The sequence below is a fragment of the Nerophis lumbriciformis genome, linkage group LG39, assembly GCF_033978685.3.
Source record: "Nerophis lumbriciformis linkage group LG39, RoL_Nlum_v2.1, whole genome shotgun sequence".
In the NCBI taxonomy this organism is placed as follows: Eukaryota; Metazoa; Chordata; class Actinopteri; order Syngnathiformes; family Syngnathidae; genus Nerophis; species Nerophis lumbriciformis.
In genome coordinates, this window is record NC_084586.2 from 20535502 (window position 1) to 20558390 (window position 22889).

Genomic DNA, 22889 nt, shown 5'->3' on the forward strand with positions numbered 1-22889 from the left:
TAAAGTTACCATATCATTTTTGCAGTATGATCAATCTGATAGAATACATTTGGATTTTAGCCACAAAAAGGTAATGACACCAATGTTATCTATTGGAATTGTTTAGTACTGTTAAAAGTGTTTATACTATTTATGCTTTCAAGTCCAAGTTGAAGAAATCTTGTTAAATGTTGACAGCATAACTACCAAAATACAGAAGTATGTCCTTAATATTTTTGCAGTGCTATTTCTGTTGAAAAGTTCAAATGATTACATTAGAGATGTGATGTGCCACTTTTCAAGTGTCTGATGGCTTCAATTAATTTTCATTCATTTTTCATATTTTGAATTCTTTTGAAAGGCTTACAAAAAAACGACATTTGAATTGTAATTCCATGCTATTGACAGGACTATTCATTTTAATGAAGTTAGCTTACCATGTTTACAGTATGATAATTGTGATAGAAATGTGAATTTTAGGCTCAGAATATTTTATACAATTGAACAAGGCAGTAGATTATACAAGCTTGGACAGAAAGTTAATAATGACACCAATTTTTTTTTTAATGGAATTGTTTAGTACTGTTTTACCATTTGTTTACTGTAAAAAGTGTTTATACTTTCAATGAACAAATTGAAGTCTTGTGAAAGGTTGACAGGATAACTGGCATTAACTGTCAAAATAATTTCAAACTATTGAAGTTAGCTTACAGAATAAACATGTCAATCAACCCATATGATTTTTGCTGTAATATTTTTGTTTTGAAAAGTCACTGTGACTGATAGAAAAGTGATGGTTTTAGCAACATTTTAACCTGTCTGAATGCAATCAATCATTTTGCGTCGGGGGGCGAAGCCTGAACCCCCCACCAGGACTTTGTCCTGGACCTACCGGGGCCTGCGGCCCCTGGACCCTGGCTACTAGGTTTTTCTGATTTCAAAAGTTGGCAGGTATGGAAGTTGATCTGGAGATTTAAGCATTGAAAGTAAAAAATAAATATATGGATAACTTATTTTAAACAACTTTTTTTTGTCCCCAATAATTGTAATGGGATTTTTTTTTTTATTGTAATTTCTCCAAAAAATAATAATGAATCAACATCAATGTAGTTTTGAACTATTGACTTATTCAAGACTTCACATCAAATATTCCACTTTGAAATATTGTTGTGGAAAGTATTGCATATTTTGTGTTTCACATAAAAAAACAAAGTTTTATTTGACAAAAAGGGCATAAAACAAACAAAAAAAAACGTTTAAAAGACAGTAATAAAAATGTATAATTGACGGAAATATCTGAAGCTCATTTAAGCATTGAAACAAAACAATATGTATAACTTATTTTAAACAACTTTTTAAGTGGGGCCCTTTTTGTCCCCAAGAGTTTTAGTGGGATATTTTTCTAATTGTCTTTTCTCCCAAAATAATCAAAATGAATGTTGTTATGAATTACCGACCAATTCAAGGCTCCAATTATTAAGAGCAAATATTGCACTTTGAAATATTTTTGAGGGAAACTATTGCATATTTTGGGGGACATTTTTTGGCGTATTTCATGTGTTTGCCATAAAAAACAAAAAGATCATAAAAAAATGACAAAAAATGTAAAACACTTATCTATTTAAGTATTGAAAGTTAAAAAAAACAAAAGAACTCAATACTTTTTTTACTTGAAGAAAAATGTGCACAACTGCCTTAATCTTGGATCTTTACTCAAAAATGTTTACTTCATTACTTGAGTGTATTTTGAATGCAGTTTTATTTTTGTCACAGTTTTGGGGGGGGTTTCAGTGTATTTACACAAAATCAATACAAAGATTATTTTTAACACTTTTATGAGCGGGGCCCTTTTGGATCCAGAAGAGTTTTAGTGGGATAAAATACCTTCTCTTGGAAAATGTTGCATATTTTGTGTTTTTTCGATTGAGAAGGGGCATGAAACAGATAATATTAATAAAATAAAGATAATAATAAAAACAACTTTATTTCGACAGAAGTTGATCCAAAGATTTAAGGGTTGACGGGAAAACTAAAGAAACTTAATTTGAACATTTTTATGGCTGAGACTCTTGATGGGAGCCCTAAAGGTACAAATGATCTCAGTATTGTATTGGTTTAGAAAATGAAAAATATCAAAATTGTGCCTGCATGTTTTATTTGTCCTTGTTGACAAAGTTTGCACACTCCTGGTGTGAATAAAACTAATTATAAAATAACATTTTGTTGACATGGTTGAAAAAACATCTCTTTGTTTGTATATATTATATATATTGTATATATTATACAATATTATATATATATATATGTCTTAATAAGGTTATCCAAAAAATAGTGCTTGATACCGTAGTAGAGCGCAATATATGTATGTGTGGGAAAAAAATCACTAGACTACTTCATCTCTACAGGCCTGTTTCATGAGGGGTTCCCTCAATCATCAGGAGATTTTAATGGAAGCATTCACATACCATGGTTTATATAGGGCACAGAGTGGGTGGGTACAGGCTGGCGTAGGGGCGTGGTGATTGGCTCATGTGTTACCTAGGAGGTGTTTCCGTCTGTGGCGGCATGCTGATACAATTTCGCTGCGCTTGTTGAGGGATGACAGGTCTGGACGGTATATAATAAACAGTTTCTCTTTCAAGCATAGGTTGCATCTTTTATTACCACTATTGTAAGGTGTGCTGGATGCAAGAATTTGCCATGTTATTGAATATTCAACATTATTGTCTTACAAACATGTGCTTACAAACATCAGTTGTTTACCAATCAAAGGTAACACGCAAGGACATTAACACATCCGACATATATGTAGGATTAACCGAGGGAGAGTTTAAAACCAGATGGAACAATCACAAGGCTTCTTTCAGGAACCAAAACCTGCGGAATACCACAGAACTCAGCAAACACATTTGGGACCTCAAAGACAATTAAAGCTGCAAGCAGCATTGGTCGGGCCCGCGTATTTGGCAGGTGCTAGTCCTAAGTGTCCCAATACTTTTGTCTACTTTTAGTCTGAAGTGTCCCAAGACTTTTGTCTAGTGTACCTACCTTGTCTGCATTGTGTGGGCATGTTGGTGCTTCCTGCTTTTGAGCAGCCATCTTAAAAAAACAGCAGCGCAGCAGCATCAGCGCAGCGGGTCTTTGAAGGGTCATAAAATCAAAACCGGAGCAGGTATTAAAAAGCTGTTCTATACTTTTATACACAAGGGTTCAATCTCTCTCCTGTGTTAGTTTGAAGCCTAAACGACAAACGCGCTCAGAGGAGATAGATTTTGAAGGAAGGTGACCGGTTTTTACAAAAATGTTGTTTTGAAGGGGGAATAGCAAACTTCCTGTTGATTTTTGCTGGGGGTTGTCAATTTATGAAATGTAGGTCTAAGTGAGACCTACATAGAGGTTTTTGTTTCATGTCTCTCCAACTTTCCCAGTGGGAGTTACAGGCAGTTTTGTCATTTTTTTCTTCCGAGGAGCAGTTTTTTCTGCGTTTTATTCAAAAATTGCTCTAGAGCGCAATTTTTAAATTTGGGGTTAGGTTTTTTTATTAGATCGCAATTTTTGCCAGTCCTGATGTGTGTGTTCAGTTTGGTGAGTTTTGAAGCATGTTAAGGGGGTCAAATTACAGCTCAAAGAGGCAAAAGTGACTGTTTTTAGTACTTTTTTGTCTTGAAGGGGGAATTGCCAACTTCCTGTTGATTTTTGCCCGAGAATATACAATTATGAAAACTAGGTCTAAGTCAAACCTACATAGAGGTTTTTGTTTCATGTCTCTCCGACCTTCCTAGTGGGAGTTACAGGCAGTCTAGTTTTTTTATTTTCTAGGGGGCGCTAGAGCGCAATTTTGAGTTTTGGGGTTCGGTTTTTTTTATTAAAAGACAATTTTCGCAGGTCCTGATGTGTGGGTTAAATATGGTGAGTTTTGAAGCATGTTAAGTGGGTCAAATTAGTGCTCAAAGAGGCGGCGGAAGAATAAGAAAGAAAGAATAAAACCTTACAAATTCAATAGGTCCTTATGTCCCAAAGGGAGTCCTTATGCAATGGGCCATGCGGGCCCTAATAATGTTGAATATTCAATAACATGGCAAATTCTTGCATCCAGCACACCTTACAATAGTGGTAATAAAAGATGCAACCTATGCTTGAAAGAGAAACTGTTTATTATATACCGTCCAGACCTGTCATCCCTCAACAAGCGCAGCGAAATTGTATCAGCATGCCGTCACAGACGGAAACACCTCCTAGGTAACACATGAGCCAATCACCACGCCCCTACGCCAGCCTGTACCTACCCACTCTGTGCCCTATATAAACCATGGTATGTGAATGCTTCTATTAAAATCTCCTGATGATTGAGGGAACCCCTCATGAAACAGGCCTGTAGAGATGAAGTAGTCTTCTGATTTTTTTCCCACACATACATATATACAGTGGGGCAAAAAAGTATTTAGTCAGCCACCAATTGTGCAAGTTCTCCCACTTAAAATGATGACAGAGGTCTGTAATTTTCATCATAGGTACACTTCAACTGTGAGAGACAGAATGTGAAAAAAAAATCCAGGAATTCACATTGTAGGATTTTTAAAGAATTTATTTGTAAATTATGGTGGAAAATAAGTATTTGGTCACTTCAAACAAGGAAGATCTCTGGCTCTCACAGACCTGTAACTTCTTCTTTAAGAAGCTCTTCTGTCCTCCACTTGTTACCTGTATTAATGGCACCTGTTTGAACTCGTTATCTGTATAAAAGACACCTGTCCACAGCCTCAAACAGTCAGACTCCAAACTCCACTATGGCCAAGACCAAAGACTTGTCGAAGGACACCAGGAAAAGAATTGTAGACCTGCACCAGACTGTGAAGAGTGAATCTACAATAGGCAAGTAGCTTGGTGTGAAAAAATCAACTTTGGGAGCAATTATCAGAAAATGGAAGACATACAAGACCACTGATAATCTCCCTCGATCTGGGGCTCCACGCAAGATCTCATTCCGTGGGGTCAAAATGATCATGAGAACGGTGAGCAAAAATCCCAGAACCACACGGGGGGGACCAGGTGAATGACCTGCAGAGAGCTGGGACCAAAGTAACAAAGGTTACCATCAGTAACACACTACGCCGACAGGGAATCAAATCCTGCAGTGCCAGACGTGTCCCCCTGCTTAAGCCAGTGCATGTCCAGGCCCGTCTGAAGTTTGCCAGAGAGCACATGGATGATACAGCAGAGGATTGGGAGAATGTCATGTGGTCAGATGAAACCAAAATATAACTTTTTGGTATAAACTCAACTCATCGTGTTTGGAGGAAGAAGAATACTGAGTTGCATCCCAAGAACACCATACCTACTGTGAAGCATGGGGGTGGAAACATCATGCTTTGGGGCTGTTTTTCTGCTAAGGGGACAGGCCGACTGATCCGTGTTAAGGAAAGAATGAAGGGGGCCATGTATCGTGAGATTTTGAGCCAAAACCTCCTTCCATCAGAGAGAGCTTTGAAGATGAAACGTGGCTGGGTCTTCCAGCATGACAATGATCCCAAACACACCGCCCGGGCAACGAAGGAGTGGCTCCGTAAGAAGCATTTGAAAGTCCTGGAGTGGCCTAGCCAGTCTCCAGACCTCAACCCCATAGAAAATCTGTGGAGGGAATTGAAAGTCCGTGTTGCTCGGCGACAGCCTCAAAACATCACTGCTCTCGAGAAGATCTGCATGGAGGAATGGGCCAAAATACCAGCTACTGTGTGTGCAAACCTGGTAAAGACCTATAGTAATCGTTTGACCTCTGTTATTGCCAACAAAGGTTATATTACAAAGTATTGAGTAGAATTTTTGTTATTGACCAAATACTTATTTTCCACCATCATTTACAAATAAATTATTTAAAAATCCTACAATGTGAATTCCTGGATTTTTTTTTTCACATTCTGTCTCTCACAGTTGAAGTGTACCTATGATGAAAATTACAGACCTCTGTCATCATTTAAAGTGGGAGAACTTGCACAATCGGTGGCTGACTAAATACTTTTTTGCCCCACTGTATATATGTTTGTTTGTATATATTTGTGTTGGCACAACAGGAAAATGCTGCAGAATTGCCCTCAAAAGGCCGTCTACATATTATTGCTCATGTTTTCATTGACTTTTTACCCCCCCAACCATCCAAAATGTCAAGTATCCGAGGCATTGAAGCGTTACATTGTCCTTAAACTTATGCAACAGCGCCAGGACACCCCTGGGGGAGGTTTTGAATGTAGACTTGTTGTTGGCACGAGGTGTGCTTGGACGTCACGCACTGTCAGAGGACTTCTTGTACTTCTTGTCCTCTCCTCTCCTCTCGCCTGGCCTCGCAGGAAAAAGTGGTGTTGTTAGCGCCGTTACGTCCACCAGGGGATCGGCTCGTTCCGTAATTAGTCCGCTGGTTAGCTCTTAACCCAAAATATGTTGAAAGAGCCATATTGGACCCAAAATACAACCAAACAAATGAAAAGCCTTATAATGAAGATGTAAGTCTCTATATTAGCCTACTATCAAAATGACTTTAAAAGTCTTATATAAGTGTTATAATGAAGACAACACATGATGTAAGTGTCTATATTAGCTATATTAGCCTACTATCAAAATGATTTTAAAAGCCTTATATAAGTGTTGTAATGAAGATGTGTATGTTAATAAAAGATGTGTATGTAAGTGACCTTGTTTGTCAGCATGTCTGTGATCTTCTTTTAATTCTTTTTTTTTTAAATTAATTAATTAATTTATTTATTTATTTATTTATTTTTTAATATATTTTATTAATATTATTTTTTAATTTTCCCCTCCCTCAGGGGGGGGCTCGGCGGGGCGGTTGCTGGTTGTTCCATCTCCATCGTTGGGGTCCCTGCGGGTGGGGTGGGTGGTTCCCGTGGCCCTGTGCCTGGGTGGTCCTGCGGCGGCCGGTTTGGGTGGGGTGGCCGGGGGCTGGCCTCGCCGCGCTCTCCGGGGGTGGGGGGTGGGCTCGTGGGGGCCCGGTTGCCGGTGGGGCGGGGGCGGTCTTCCCGTCCGGTTGCGGGGAGTCTCTGGGTCCCTCGGGCGGGGCGTCTCGCCTTTCTGCCCGTGTGGGGTGTGGTCTCTCGCTGGCTTGGGGTCTGGCTGTCCCCTGCTTTTCTCGTGCCCTGTCCTCTGCCGGGTGCGTCTGTCTGCGGCCTGCTGCTGGCCCTTGTGGGCGGTACGGTGGGTCGGGCTCTGGGGTTCCTGTCGCTGGCCGGCTTGGCTGCGTGGGGGCGGTGGTCCCTGGTTCCCTGGGCACCACGCCTCCTGTTTGTGGGTTGGGCTCTCGGGGGTGATGGGGCCGTGCTCTGGCTCCCACGCACTCTGGGAGTCGAATGTATTGTACATGCAAATTCACATATGCGTTTTAAAAAAAAATAAAAAATAAATAAAAAAATAAAAAAATAAAAAAATAAAAAAAATAAAATAAAAAAAATAATAATAAAAGATGTGTATATGTCACGGTATGAACCCCTGTGATATCAACATTGTGTACATGACAAGTAAATGGTCTTCACATTGCTGCATGACCTTCTCTATTCATGAATCAAATGTAATATTCTGCCTGCTAATCATTCTGTAATGGAGGTTATCAAATAATATTGCAGCCAGCCAGAAAAAAAGTGGTAGCGTTGTACCGAATGGTTGAAATGTGAACGGTAGCCGTCCATAACCATACTTGCCAACCCTCCCGAATTTTCCGGGAGACTCCCGAAATTCAGCGCCTCTCCCGAAAACCTCCCGGGACAAATATTCTCCCGAAAATCTCCCGATTTTCAGCCGTAGCTGGAAGCCACGCCCCCTCCAGCTCCATGCGGACCTGAGTGAGGACAGCCCTTTTTTCATGACGGGAGGACAACAGGGTGACAAGAATTAAATCATCCAGACTAGAGAAAAATTGTATTATTATGTTTATCTTACCTACAAATAATATATTTATTAATTAAAAAAAAAAACTAAATACATTTTTACTATATTTTGCTAAAACATCAAAATTAATTGTATTTGTATTTGTATTTTTTCCTGACTCCTTACTACATCCAGCCATTAGAATTATACATTAAAATAAACATATTTGAAATAATTGATTTTAAATGATCATAATAATTCATTTAAAATGACCATATTTAATTATTAAAATAATTGCTTGTTTATCAACAACTTTAGCATTTTATTCATTACATTTTGAAACTCTCAGAAGCCAAGTTATGTTATATTCCTTAATATTTATTTATGCAAGTTTGAAGTATCAACTATCTAAACACAGTTTTGTTTGCATATTTTCAGGATGTAGATATCTATATCTATATATACAGGTAAAAGCCAGTAAATTAGAATATTTTGAAAAACTTGATTTATTTCAGTAATTGCATTCAAAAGGTGTAACTTGTACATTATATTTATTCATTGCACACAGACTGATGCATTCAAATGTTTATTTCATTTAATTTTGATGATTTGAAGTGGCAACAAATGAAAATCCAAAATTCCGTGTGTCACAAAATTAGAATATTACTTAAGGCTAATACAAAAAAGGGATTTTTAGAAATGTTGGCCAACTGAAAAGTATGAAAATGAAAAATATGAGCATGTACAATACTCAATACTTGGTTGGAGCTCCTTTTGCCTCAATTACTGCGTTAATGCGGCGTGGCATGGAGACGATGAGTTTCTGGCACTGCTCAGGTGTTATGAGAGCCCAGGTTGCTCTGATAGTGGCCTTCAACTCTTCTGCGTTTTTGGGTCTGGCATTCTGCATCTTCCTTTTCACAATACCCCACAGATTTTCTATGGGGCTAAGGTCAGGGGAGTTGGCGGGCCAATTTAGAACAGAAATACCATGGTCCGTAAACCAGGCACGGGTAGATTTTGCGCTGTGTGCAGGCGCCAAGTCCTGTTGGAACTTGAAATCTCCATCTCCATAGAGCAGGTCAGCAGCAGGAAGCATGAAGTGCTCTAAAACTTGCTGGTAGACGGCTGCGTTGACCTTGGATCTCAGGAAACAGAGTGGACCGACACCAGCAGATGACATGGCACCCCAAACCATCATGGTTTGGGTTGGTTTGGTTTGCATTTCCTTTGGAAATCGAGGTCCCAGAGTCTGGAGGAAGACAGGAGAGGCACAGGATCCACGTTGCCTGAAGTCTAGTGTAAAGTTTCCACCATCAGTGATGGTTTGGGGTGCCATGTCATCTGCTGGTGTCGGTCCACTCTGTTTCCTGAGATCCAGGGTCAACGCAGCCGTCTACCAGCAAGTTTTAGAGCACTTCATGCTTCCTGCTGCTGACCTGCTCTATGGAGATGGAGATTTCAAGTTCCAACAGGACTTGGCGCCTGCACACAGCGCAAAATCTACCCGTGCCTGGTTTACGGACCATGGTATTTCTGTTCTAAATTGGCCCGCCAACTCCCCTGACCTTAGCCCCATAGAAAATCTGTGGGGTATTGTGAAAAGGAAGATGCAGAATGCCAGACCCAAAAACGCAGAAGAGTTGAAGGCCACTATCAGAGCAACCTGGGCTCTCATAACACCTGAGCAGTGCCAGAAACTCATCGACTCCATGCCACGCCGCATTAACGCAGTAATTGAGGCAAAAGGAGCTCCAACCAAGTATTGAGTATTGTACATGCTCATATTTTTCATTTTCATACTTTTCAGTTGGCCAACATTTCTAAAAATCCCTTTTTTGTATTAGCCTTAAGTAATATTCTAATTTTGTGACACACGGAATTTTGGATTTTCATTTGTTGCCACTTCAAATCATCAAAATTAAATGAAATAAACATTTGAATGCATCAGTCTGTGTGCAATGAATAAATATAATGTACAAGTTACACCTTTTGAATGCAATTACTGAAATAAATCAAGTTTTTCAAAATATTCTAATTTACTGGCTTTTACCTGTATATGTATGAAATACTTGACTTGCTGAATTCTAGCTGTCAATATACTCCTCCCCTCTTAACCACGCCCTCAACCACGCCCCGCCCCGCCCCCGACCACCCCCCCCACCTCCCGAAATCGGAGGTCTCAAGGTTGGCAAGTATTTCCATAACGGATATACAGTAGCAGTTCTAACCATCTCACCTGTCACACAAGTTTAATAACAAAAGATGCCTGGGAGGTGAGTCTTTTCACGAATGGTGTGTGTTCATATTCCTATACCTGGAATGATAGCCAATTACATCATACATCACATTCCCGTTGGCCGGGAATCGAACCCATGCTCGGTGTTGCGAAAGGCTTTCATTTTTTCATCCAGCAGACGGGGGAGGAGGGGGGACCAATATGAAACAGTATCAGTGCAGTGTCAATACAGCTGGTGGGTGTGCCGTGTGCAAAGTGGAGACTGCACAGTGCGTGTAAATACATGACTTGTGTTTTCTCAGATAATGATGAACCACTGCTGAGCGGTTCTGGTGACGTCTCCAAAGAGTGTGCAGAGAAGATCCTGGAGACCTGGGGAGATCTGCTGACCAAGTGGTACACCTCTTCTACTAAACCTCTTCATACATCAGCAGCTCACATTCATACTGCATCATATTATATACAGTGGGGCAAAAAAGTATTTAGCCAGCCACCAATTGTGCAAGTTCTCCCACTTAAAATGATGACAGAGGTCTGTAATTGTCATCATAGGTACACTTCAACTGTGAGAGACAGAATGTGGAGAAAAAAATCCAGGAATTCACATTGTAGGATTTTTAAAGAATTTATTTGTAAATTATGGTGGAAAATAAGTATTTGGTCAATAACAAAAATTCAACTCAATACTTTGTAATATAACCTTTGTTGGCAATAACAGAGGTCAAACTATTACTAAAGGTCTTTACCAGGTTTGCACACACAGTAGCTGGTATTTTGGCCCATTCCTCCATGCAGATCTTCTCGAGAGCAGTGATGTTTTGGGGCTGTCGCCGAGCAACACGGACTTTCAACTCCCTCCACAGATTTTCTATGGGGTTGAGGTCTGGAGACTGGCTAGGCCACTCCAGGACTTTCAAATGCTTCTTACGGAGCCACTCCTTCGTTGCCCGGGCGGTGTGTTTGGGATCATTGTCATGCTGGAAGACCCAGCCACGTTTCATCTTCAAAGCGCTCACTGATGGAAGGAGGTTTTGGCTCAAAATTTCACGATACATGGCCCCATTCATTCTTTCCTTAACACGGATCAGTCGGCCTGTCCCCTTAGCAGAAAAACAGCCCCAAAGCATGATGTTTCCACCCCCATGCTTCACAGTAGGTATGGTGTTCTTGGGATGCAACTCAGTATTCTTCTTCCTCAAAACACGAGGAGTTGAGTTTATACCAAAAATTTCTATTTTGGTTTCATCTGACCACATGACATTCTCCCAATCCTCTGCTGTATCATCCATGTGCTCTCTGGCAAACTTCAGACGGGCCTGGACATGCACTGGCTTAAGCAGGGGGACACATCTGGCACTGCAGGATTTGATTCCCTGTCGGCGTAGTGTGTTACTGATCGTAACCTTTGTTACTTTGGTCCCAGCTCTCTGCAGGTCATTCACCAGGTCCCCCCGTGTGGTTCTGGGATTTTTGCTCACCGTTCTCATGATCATTTTGACCCCACGGGATGAGATCTTGCGTGGAGCCCCAGATCGAGGGAGATTATCAGTGGTCTTGTATGTCTTCCATTTTCTGATAATTGCTCCCACAGTTGTTTTTTTTCACACCAAGCTGCTTGCCTATTGTAGATTCACTCTTCACAGTCTGGTGCAGGTCTACAATTCTTTTCCTGGTGTCCTTCGACAGCTCTTTGGTCTTGGCCATAGTGGAGTTTGGAGTCTGACTGTTTGAGGCTGTGGACAGGTGTCTTTTATACAGATAACCAGTTCAAACAGGTGCCATTAATACAGGTAACAAGTGGAGGACAGAAGAGCTTCTTAAAGAAGAAGTTTCAGGTCTGTGAGAGCCAGAGATCTTCCTTGTTTGAAGTGACCAAATACTTATTTTCCACCATAATTTACAAATAAATTATTTAAAATTCCTACAATGTGAATTCCTGGATTTTTTTTCACATTCTGTCTCTCACAGTTGAAGTGTACCTATGATGAAAATTACAGACCTCTGTCATCATTTTAAGTGGGAGAACTTGCACAATCGGTGGCTGACTAAATACTTTTTTGCCCCACTGTACATATATATATATATATATACAAACCCCGTTTCCATATGAGTTGGGAAATTGTGTTAGATGTAAATATAAACGGAATACAATGATTTGCAAATCCTTTTCAACCCATATTCAGTTGAATATGCTACAAAGTAGGGCTGGGTGATATATCGATATGCGCGATATATCGCAGGTTGGTCTCTGTGCGATATAGAAAATGACTGTATGGTGATATTAGAGTATACGTTCTCACACAGTTGCTTTTAGCTGCTGGCATTAAACTACATGCTCTTCTCACTCTTTCCTGTGTCTCCTTCTCACAGACAGCAAGCGCACCTTCTTACATACTGTCACCTCATACGTCACATACGTATACATCCTCCCCGAGCAGAGAGGTAGCAGCATGGCTAAAGTTAGCTGTGATGCTAGCGGTAATACGAGCGAAAGAAGGTGCCAATCTGGTAACAAATGAAGGAATAAATAATTCCCAAGAAAAACAGCAGGGGGTCCATCGTCTGGCGGTGGTTTGGCTTCAAGTGGGTATATGTCGAACAGACAACCATAATTTGTCAGGTGTGGGGCAAAAGCGTTGCTATAAAAAGTAGCATTCGTGCTAACATGTAGCATCATTTGAAAAGTCACCTGTTAAAGTTAAAGTTAAAGTACCAATGATTGTCACACACACACTAGCTAGAGAATGAAGAGGGCTTACTCCGCATGTCAACATCTCCGTTCAGTGCCACACGTCCACACCATCAAAATGCCGAGGCAAACATTTCCAGATCAACACCGTATGAAAAAAATAGTGATTTTTTTTTTAGTTGTGATTTCCCTCTCTGCATGGAAGTTTAAAAGTAGCATATATTAATGAAGAAGAATGTTTTAATGTAGACACATAGAATCATCATACTGCTGTCATTATATGCATCAAGTGTTCATTCAAGGCTAAGGCAAAATATCCACATATACCGTATTTTCCGCACCATAAGCCGCCCTGGGTTATAAGCCGCGCCTTCAATGAACGGCATATTTCAAAACTTTGTCCACCTATAAGCCGCCCCGTGTTATAAGCCGCATCTAACTGCGCTAAAGGAATGTCAAAAAAACAGTCAGATAGGTCAGTCAAACTTTAATAATATATTAAAAACCAGCGTGATGTGGGCGCGCATGGAGTCGTATATCAACATGGACGGAGCTGCGTGAAAAAAGCCACCCGGCCTCTTCGCGTAAACTTACCTTAACCACTCGCTCATCTTTTCTTCATCCATCCATCCCTTCGAGTTAGCTTTTATGATGACGCCGGCTGGAAAGGTCTCTTTTGGCAAGGTCTTCCTTTTGAATATCACCATGGGTGGAAGTTTCTGGCCATTAGCATGGCAAGCTAGAACCACAGTGAAGGATGACTTCTCATTCCCTGTGGTGCGAATATTCACCGTACGTGCTCCCGTTGTATCCACAGTGCGGTTCACAGGAATATCAAAAGTCAGTGGAACCTCGTCCATGTTGATAATGTTCTCTGGCCGGATCTTTTTTTCCAGCTATCTTGTTTTTACAATATGCACGGAAAGTAGCCAGCTTTTCTTGAAAGTCTTTAGGCAGTTGCTGTGAAATAGTAGTCCGTGTGCGGATGGAGAGATTGCGTCTTGGAAACCTGTCGCTTAGTAGGAGCCATTTTGTGGTCTTTACAGATGTAAACACACAAAGGAAATGAAACGTAATATCCGCGCGCTTTTTCTTCTTCTACGCGGGCGGGTGGTTGCTTACAGTAGAAGAAGAAGCGCTTCCTGTTCTATGGGGGCGGGTGCTTACCTTGGCGGTTGCTTGCGTAGAAGAAGAAGCACTTCCTCTTCTACGGGGAAAAAAGATGGCGGCTGTTTACCGTAGTTGCGAGACCGAAACTTTATGAAAATGAATCTTAATATTAATCCATATATAAAGCGCACCGGGTTATAAGCCGCACTGTCAGCTTTTGAGTAAATTTGTGGTTTTTAGGTGCGGCTAATAGTGCGGAAAATACGGTATATGGTGTATCGCGATATGGCCTTAAAATATCGCCATATTAAAAAAAGGCCATATCGCCCAGCCCTACTACAAAGACAACATATTTGATGTTCAAACTCATAAACTTTTTTTTTTTTTGTGCAAATAATCATTAACGTAGAATTTCATGGCTGCAACACGTGACAAAGTAGTTGGGAAAGGGCATGTTCACCACTGTGTTACATGGCCTTTCCTTTTAACAACACTCAGTAAAGGTTTGGGAACTGAGGAGACACATTTTTGAAGTGGAATTCTTTCCCATTCTTGCTTGATGTACAGCTTAAGTTGTTCAACAGTCCGGGGTCTCCGCTGTCGTATTTTACGCTTCATAATGCGCCACACATTTTCGATGGGAGACAGGTCTGGACTGCAGGCGGGCCAGGAAAGTACCCGCACTCTTTTTTTACGAAGCCACTCTGTTGTAACACGTGCTGAATGTGGCTTGGCATTGTCTTGCTGAAATAAGCAGGGGCGTCCATGAAAAAGACGGCGCTTAGATGGCAGCATATTTTGTTCCAAAAGCTGTATGTACCTTTCAGCTTTAATGGTGCCTTCACAGATGCGTAAGTTACCCATGCGTTGGGCACTAATGCACCCCCATACCATCACAGATGCTGCCTTTTGAACTTTGCGTCGATAACAGTCTGGATGGTTCTTTTCCTCTTTGGTCCGGAGGACACGACAACGTCCACAGTTTCCAAAAATAATTTGAAATGTGGACTCGTCAGACCGCAGAACACTTTTCCACTTTGCATGAGTCCATCTTAGATGATCTCAGGCCCAGAGAAGCCGGCGCCTTTCTGGGTGTTGTTGATAAATGGCTTTGGCTTTGCATAGTAGAGCTTTAACTTGCACTTACAGATGTAGCGACCAACTGTAGTTACTGACAGTGGTTTTCTGAAGTGTTCCTGAGCCCATGTGGTGATATCCTTTACACACTGATGTCGCTTTTTGATACAGTGTCGTCTGAGGGATGGAAGGTCACGGTCATTCAATGTTGGTTTCCGGCCATGCTGCTTACGTGGAGTGATTTCTCCACATTCTCTGAACCTTTTGATGATATTACGGAGCGTAGATGTTGAAATCCCTCAATTTCTTGCAATTGCACTTTGAGAAACGTTGTTCTTAAACTGTTCGACTATTTGCTCACGCAGTTGTGGACAAAGGGGTGTACCTCGCCCCATCCTTTCTTGTGAAAGACTGAGCATTTTTTGGGAAGCTGTTTTTATACCCAATCATGGCACCCACCTGTTCCCAATTAGTCTGCACACCTGTGGGATGTTCCAAATAAGTGTTTGATGAGCATTCCTCAACTTTATCAGTATTTATTGCCACCTTTCCCAACTTCTTTGTCACGTGTTGCTGCCATCAAATTCTAAAGTTAATGATTATTTGCAACAACAACAAAAAAAGGTTTATGAGTTTGAACATCAAATATGTTGTCTTTGTAGCATATTCAACTGAATATGGCTTGAAAAGGATTTGCAAATCATTGTATTCCGTTTATATTTACATCTAACACCATTTCCCAACTCATATGGAAACGGGGTTTGTAAATATATATATATATATATATATATATATATATATATATATATATATATATATACTGTATATATATACCGTATATATATGTATGTGTATGTTAAAGTTAAAGTAGCAATGATTGTCACACACACACTAGGTGTGGTGAAATTATCCTCTGCATTTGACCCATCACCCTTGATCACCCCCTGGGAGGTGAGGGGAGCAGTGGGCAGCAGCGGTGGCCGCGCCTGGGAATCATTTTTGGTGATTTAACCCCCAATTCCAACCCTTGATGCTGAGTGCCAAGCAGGGAGGTAATGGCTCACATTTTTATAGTCTGCATACCTGCCAACTACTCCGGTTTTCCCGTAATTCGTACGGTTTTCATCGGTTGCAGTGACAAAAAAATACGGTTTTTCATTAATTAAAAAAAAAAAAAGGGTGAAAACTACGCGAATTGCACCTTGTGCAGACAAGATTTTTCGATCGGACACGGAGGAATTAGCGATGTAAAAGACCACGTTGGGACAAAAAAACACAAGTCTAATGCCGTTGCTAGCGATACAAGTGGAAAACTTTCAACGTTTTTCGTCGCCCAAACAGATTCTTTGGATGTGATAAATGCCGAAGTTTTATTTACGGAGGCAATAATTGAGCATGGACTTCCAATCGCACTGGCTGATCACATGGGACAGTTAAATGTTTGTAATGCAACCTTTAAAAATCATTACGCGGTAATCGCGGTCCCAAAAATAAACTTTTCTTGCATGATAATGTCCAGAAAAATTCGCTTTATATTACTATAGAGTCCTTTTAACGAATGAGTTTGATGGTTTATCACAAACCTTAAATGAAAGAAGTCCTTTGTTCTCCTGCACCATGCATGCGCTTTGGCCTTGCTTCGTGTTTGGTGCGCAATCCTGTCGGCTGTATTTCACAGCACGACATACTGTTAAAAGTGTTTATACTATTTATGCTTTCAAGTCCAAGTTGAAGAAATCTTGTTAAATGTTGACAGCATAACTACCAAAATACAGAAGTATGTCCTTAATATTTTTGCAGTGCTATTTCTGTTGAAAAGTTCAAATGATTACATTAGAGATGTGATGTGCCACTTTTCAAGTGTCTGATGGCTTCAATTAATTTTCATGAATTTTTCATATTTTGAATTCTTTTGAAAGGCTTACAAAAAAACGACATTTGAATTGTAATTCCATGCTATTGACAGGACTATTAATTTTAATGAAGTTAGCTTACCATGTTTACAGTATGATAATTGTGATAGAAATGTGAATTTTAGGCACAGAATATTTTTTACAATTGAACAAGGCAGTAGATTATACAAGCTTGGACAGAAAGTTAATAATGACACCAATTTTTTTTTAATGGAATTGTTTAGTACTGTTTTACCATTTGTTTACTGTAAAAAGTGTTTATACTGTTTATACTTTCAATTAACAAATTGAAGTCTTGTGAAAGGTTGACAGGATAACTGGCATTGACTGTCAAAATAATTTCAAACTATTGAAGTTAGCTTACAGAATAAACATGTCAATCAACCCATATGATTTTTGCTGTAATATTTTTGTTTTGAAAAGTCACTGTGACTGATAGAAAAGTGATGGTTTTAGCAACATTTTAACCTGTCTGAATGCTAATAATCATTTTGCGTCGGGGGGGCGAAGCCTGAACCCCCCACCAGGACTTTGTCCTGGACCTACCGGGGCCTGCGGCCCCTGGACCCTGGCTACTAGGTTTTTCTGATTTCAAAAGTTGGCAGGTATGACATATATACATACAGATGTACATGTGTATATATATACATATATACGTGTGTGTGTGTGTGTATATATATATATATATATATATATAATACAGGTACATATATATAAATATGTACCTATATCTATATATACTTTTTTTTTTTTTTTTACATATATACGCATATATATATATATATACACAATATACACACACACACACACACACACACACATATATATATATATATATATATTTTTTTTTTGTTATTTCAATTTGCAATACTTTTTTTACACGTTGTTTTTCACACTGAAGGCTTTATTAATTTTTAATCCATCAGCTCCCAAACATTTGGTCCGTAAATTTTTGCCCACCGCACCTTTCCATTCTTGGGGAAGCGGTTCGATTCAGAATCGATTCTCGATTCAAAATTTTGAGTTTTTAATAACATTGTATGCCACATATATATATATATTCAAATGTACTCTCTTTGTATTGATTTTGTTCAAATACCCTGAAAAAAAACCCCGCAAGAAACTGTGACATGTGGATAAATAAAACTAAACTGCATTCAAAATACACTCAAGTAATTAAGTCAACATTTTGGAGTAAAGATCCAAGATGAAGGCAGTTGTGCACATTTTTCTTCAAGTAAAAAAAGTATTGAGTTCCCTTGTTGACCAGCAGCAGTTGTTCATACTGACACTGACCCTGACCCTGACCCTGACCCTGACCCTGACCCTGACCCTGACCCTGGCACTGACCCTGAGCCACACCTTCCTTGCAGGCACCTGAACCTGTCCGTGCGCCCCAGGCAGCTTCCTGCCCTGGTGCGCAGTGGCATACCCGAGGCGCTCCGTGGGGAGGTGTGGCAGCTTCTCGCCGGCTGCCACAACAACGACCACCAGGTGGAGGAGTACCGCACGCTCATCACCAAGGTAAGCAACATGCAGTGTTGACACCATCACACACCTGAATGTCATCTTGGGGAAAACATTTCATTAATGACAAGAGGAATACAAATAGTGGCCTTTTTGCTCCTTCAGAAGGGACACAGTCTGACCAGGAAGTAGCAGGCCTTTCAATTGACCAATCAGAGAGGAGGCTGTGTATTCAAGTCCCGCCCCTATGTGCTAAAAAAAAGAATGCCATACGCGTAGAGTCTGTGTTCGAGTGCAAACTGACTCCTTTGGGTGTTGTAAAGGAGTCTGTTTACTCCATCATCTTCCTTCAACAGAGCAAGTGCAAACTGAGTCTGTGTTCGAGTGCAAACTGAGTCTGTGTTCGAGTGCAAACTGAGTCTGTGTTCGAGTGCAAACTGAGTCTGTGTTCGAGTGCAAACTGAGTCTGTGTTCGAGTGCAAACTGAGTCTGTGTTCGAGTGCAAACTGAGTCTGTGTTCGAGTGCAAACTGACTCCTTTGGGTGTTGTAAAGGAGTCTGTTTACTCCATCATCTTCCTTCAACAGAGCAAGTGCAAACTGAGTCTGTGTTCGAGTGCAAACTGAGTCTGTGTTCGAGTGCAAACTGAGTCTGTGTTCAAGTGCAAACTGAGTCTGTGTTCGAGTGCAAACTGAGTCTGTGTTCGAGTGCAAACTGAGTCTGTGCGAGTGCAAACTGAGTCTGTGTTCGAGTGCAAACTGAGTCTGTGTTCGAGTGCAAACTGAGTCTGTGTTTGAGTGCAAACTGAGTCTGTGCGAGTGCAAACTGAGTCTGTGTTCGAGTGCAAACTGAGTCTGTGTTCGAGTGCAAACTGAGTCTGTGTTCGAGTGCAAACTGAGTCTGTGTTCGAGTGCAAACTGAGTCTGTGCGAGTGCAAACTGAGTCTGTGTTCGAGTGCAAACTGAGTCTGTGTTCGAGTGCAAACTGACTCCTTTGGGTGTTGTAAAGGAGTCTGTTTACTCCATCATCTTCCTTCAACAGAGCAAGTGCAAACTGAGTCTGTGTTCGAGTGCAAACTGAGTCTGTGTTCGAGTGCAAACTGAGTCTGTGTTCGAGTGCAAACTGAGTCTGTGTTCGAGTGCAAACTGACTCCTTTGGGTGTTGTAAAGGAGTCTGTTGCATCCATTCTAGAAATGACAAATATCAAAATGGCCCCTGCGTCTTTGAATTTTTCCGGATAGTTGAACCTCGGATTCAGGAGGAACAGTGTGGTTTTGGTCCTGGTAGTGGAACTGTGGACCAGCTCTAGACTGTGGGCAGGGTCCTTGAGGGTGCATGGGAGTTTGCCCAAGTAGTCTACATGTGCTTTGTGGACTTGGAGAAGACCGTGTCCTTTGGGAAGTCCTGTGGGGAGTGCTCAGAGAGTCTTGATTGTGCTGGTCCTGATCAGTGTCAGAACTTGGCCCACGTGGCCCGCAGTAAGTCCGACCTGGTTCCAGTGAGGGGTTGGACTCCACCAGGGTCGCCCTTTGTTTATTACTTTTATGGACAGCATTTCTTGGCACAGTCAGGGCGCTGAGGGGGAACCTGGTTGGTGGCTGCAGGATTAGGTTCAGGCATCTGCCCGCCGAACATCTCCTCGGGGTGGTGGTTAGGCCACGGGGAAGACCCGGGACACGTTGGAGAGTCTATGTCTCCTAGCTGGCCTGGGAATGCCTCAGGAGGAGCTGGGGAGAGGGAAATCTGGGCTTCTCTTCTTAGGCTGCTGCCCCCGCGACCCACCCCGAATTGGTGGAAGAAGCTGGATGGATGGTTTAAGAATTATAACTAGAAAATCTATTTTTTTGACACTCTTGTTGCATAATTGAAGTCTGTATTTTTTTTTGTAAGTCTGCTAATTAGAGAATAATGTCCTTCCTACTATTAATAATTAACATGTCATCTTTTCATGGACTAATTAAGCAATGAAATATTTAAATAACTAATGTTCTGTGCATACCATACTCCTGCCAGCTTCCAATTAGTGCTGTGTGTGTATGTGTGTGTGTGTGTGTGTATATATATTTATATATACACAAGAACATTGCGTCCTGGCAGCCAGCCCCTCTGCTGTGTGGAGCTGGTGGCCTCCACTGTCCATCTGCATGTTGATTGTCATAAATGTCACCTTTGCCTTGCCTGCGTGGGACAGGAAGTAGCCGAGTGTCTCTGGATGCTGACTGACCACCGACAAAGGAACTCCCATGCAAGTTAAAGCACTGACTGACAAGACTGTTTGTTTTCCATGCTCCTCACAAACACTCATTATGTATTATTATTATTAGGGCCCGCAATGGGACATAAGGACCTATTGAAATTGTAAGGTTTTATTATTCTTTATTCTTTCTTTATTCTACCGCCGCCTCTTTGAGCACTAATTTGACCCACTTAACATGCTTCAAAACTCACCATATTTGACCCACACATCAGGACCTGCGAAAATTGCCTTTTAATAAAAAAACCGAACCCCAAAACTCAAAATTGCGCTCTAGCGCCCCCTAGGAAGAAAACAAAACTAGACTGCCTGTAACTCCCACTACGAAGGTCGGAGAGACATGAAACAAAAACTTCCATGTAGGTCTGACTTAGACCTACTTTTCATAATTGTACATCTTTGGGCAAAAATCAACAGGAAGTTGGCAATTCCCCCTTCAAGACAAAAAAGTACTAAAAACAGTCACTTTTGCCTCTTTGAGCTGTAATTTGACCCCCTTAACATGCTTCAAAACTCACCAAACTGAACGCACACATCAGGACTGGCAAAAGTTGCGATTTAATTAAAAAACCTAACCCCAAATTTAAAAATTGCGCTCTTGAGCAATTTTTTAATAAAACGGAGAAAAAACTGCTCCTCGGAAGAAAAAAATGACAAAACTGCCTGTAACTCCTACCGGGAAGGTCGGAGTGACATGAAACAAAAACCTCTCCGTAGGTCTCAGTTAGACCTACATTTCATAAATTGACAACCCCCAGCAAAAATCAACAGGAAGTTTGCTATTCCCCCTTCAAAACAAATGTTTTGTAAAAACCGGTCACCTTCCTTCAAAAACTATCTCCTCTGAGCGCGTTTGTCGTTTCGGCTTCAAACTAACACAGGAGAGAGATTAAACCCTTGTGTATAAAATAACAGAACAGAGTTTTAATACCTGCTCCGGTTTTGATTTTATGACCCTTCAAACACCCGCTGCGCTGATGCGCTGCTGTTTTTTTAAGATGGCTGCTTAAAAGCAGGAAGCACCAACGTGCCCACACAATGCAGACAAGGTAGGTACACTAGACAAAAGTCTTGGGACACTTCAGACTAAAAGTAGACAAAAGTATTGGGACACTTAGGACTAGCACCTGCCAAATACGCGGGCCCGACCAATGCTGCTTGCAGCTTTAATTATTATTATTACAGTACTACACTTACACAAAAAAAGAGCACAGACTTCAATCCAGCAAGCATTTTTATTAGAGATTTATTTTGCCGATATTGTCCAACTCTTAATTACCGATTCCGATATCAAGCGAGAGAGGGGCGGAGCTTTCTACCGATCACCACCTGGTGGTGAGTTGGCTGCGATGGTGGGGGAGGATGCCGGACAGACCTGGCAGGCCCAAACGCATTGTGAGGGTTTGCTGGGAACATCTAGCAGAGTCTCCTGTCAGAGAGAGTTTCAATTCCCACCTCCGGAAGAACTTTGAACATGTCACGAGGGAGGTGCTGGACATTGAGTCCGAATGGACCATGTTCCCGCGCCTCTATTGTCGAGGCGGCTGATTGGAGCTGTGGCCGCAAGGTAGTTGGTGCTTGTCGTGGCGGTAATCCTAGAACCCGTTGGTGGACACCGGCGGTGAGGGATGCCGTCAAGCTGAAGAAGGAGTCCTATCGGGTTCTTTTGGCTCATAGGACTCCTGAAGCAGTGGACAGGTACCGGCAGGCCAGGCGGTGTGCGGCTTCAGCGGTCGCAGAGGCAAAAAACGACTTCCGGACGGCTTCGTCCGGAAAACGACTTCCGGACGGCTTCGAAGCAATTCTGGACCACCATCCGCCGCCTCAGGAAGGGGAAGCAGTGCACTATCAACACCGTGTATGGCGGGGATGGTGTTCTGCTGACCTCGACTGCGGATGTTGTGGATCGGTGGAGGGAATACTTCGAAGACCTCCTCAATCCCACCAACACGTCTTCCTATGAGGAAGCAGTGCCTGGGGAGTCTGTGGTGGGCTCTCCTATTTCTGGGGCTGAGGTTGCTGAGGTAGTTAAAAAGCTCCTCGGTGGCAAGGCCCCGGGGGTGGATGAGATCCGCCCGGAGTTCCTTAAGGCTCTGGATGCTGTGGGGCTGTCTTGGTTGACAAGACTCTGCAGCATCGCGTGGACATCGGGGGCGGTACCACTGGATTGGCAGACCGGGGTGGTGGTTCCTCTCTTTAAGAAGGGGAACCGGAGGGTGTGTTCTAACTATCGTGGGATCACACTCCTCAGCCTTCCCGGTAAGGTCTATTCAGGTGTACTGGAGAGGAGGCTACG

The 22889-nt window shown here is 41.7% G+C and overlaps 1 protein-coding gene across 3 annotated transcripts in view; it reads left to right on the top strand.

The window, feature by feature from the left end:
* The window catches only part of rabgap1 (RAB GTPase activating protein 1), a 244158-nt gene that overhangs the window by 92296 nt on the left and 128973 nt on the right, over positions 1–22889 (top strand). For all 3 annotated transcript variants that reach the window (XM_061932118.1, XM_072912694.1, XM_061932119.1), the window contains 2 exons: positions 10387–10480; positions 18247–18397. In XM_061932118.1, coding sequence (XP_061788102.1) covers positions 10387–10480; positions 18247–18397 — 245 coding nt within the window. The remainder of the gene's footprint in view (positions 1–10386; positions 10481–18246; positions 18398–22889) is intronic.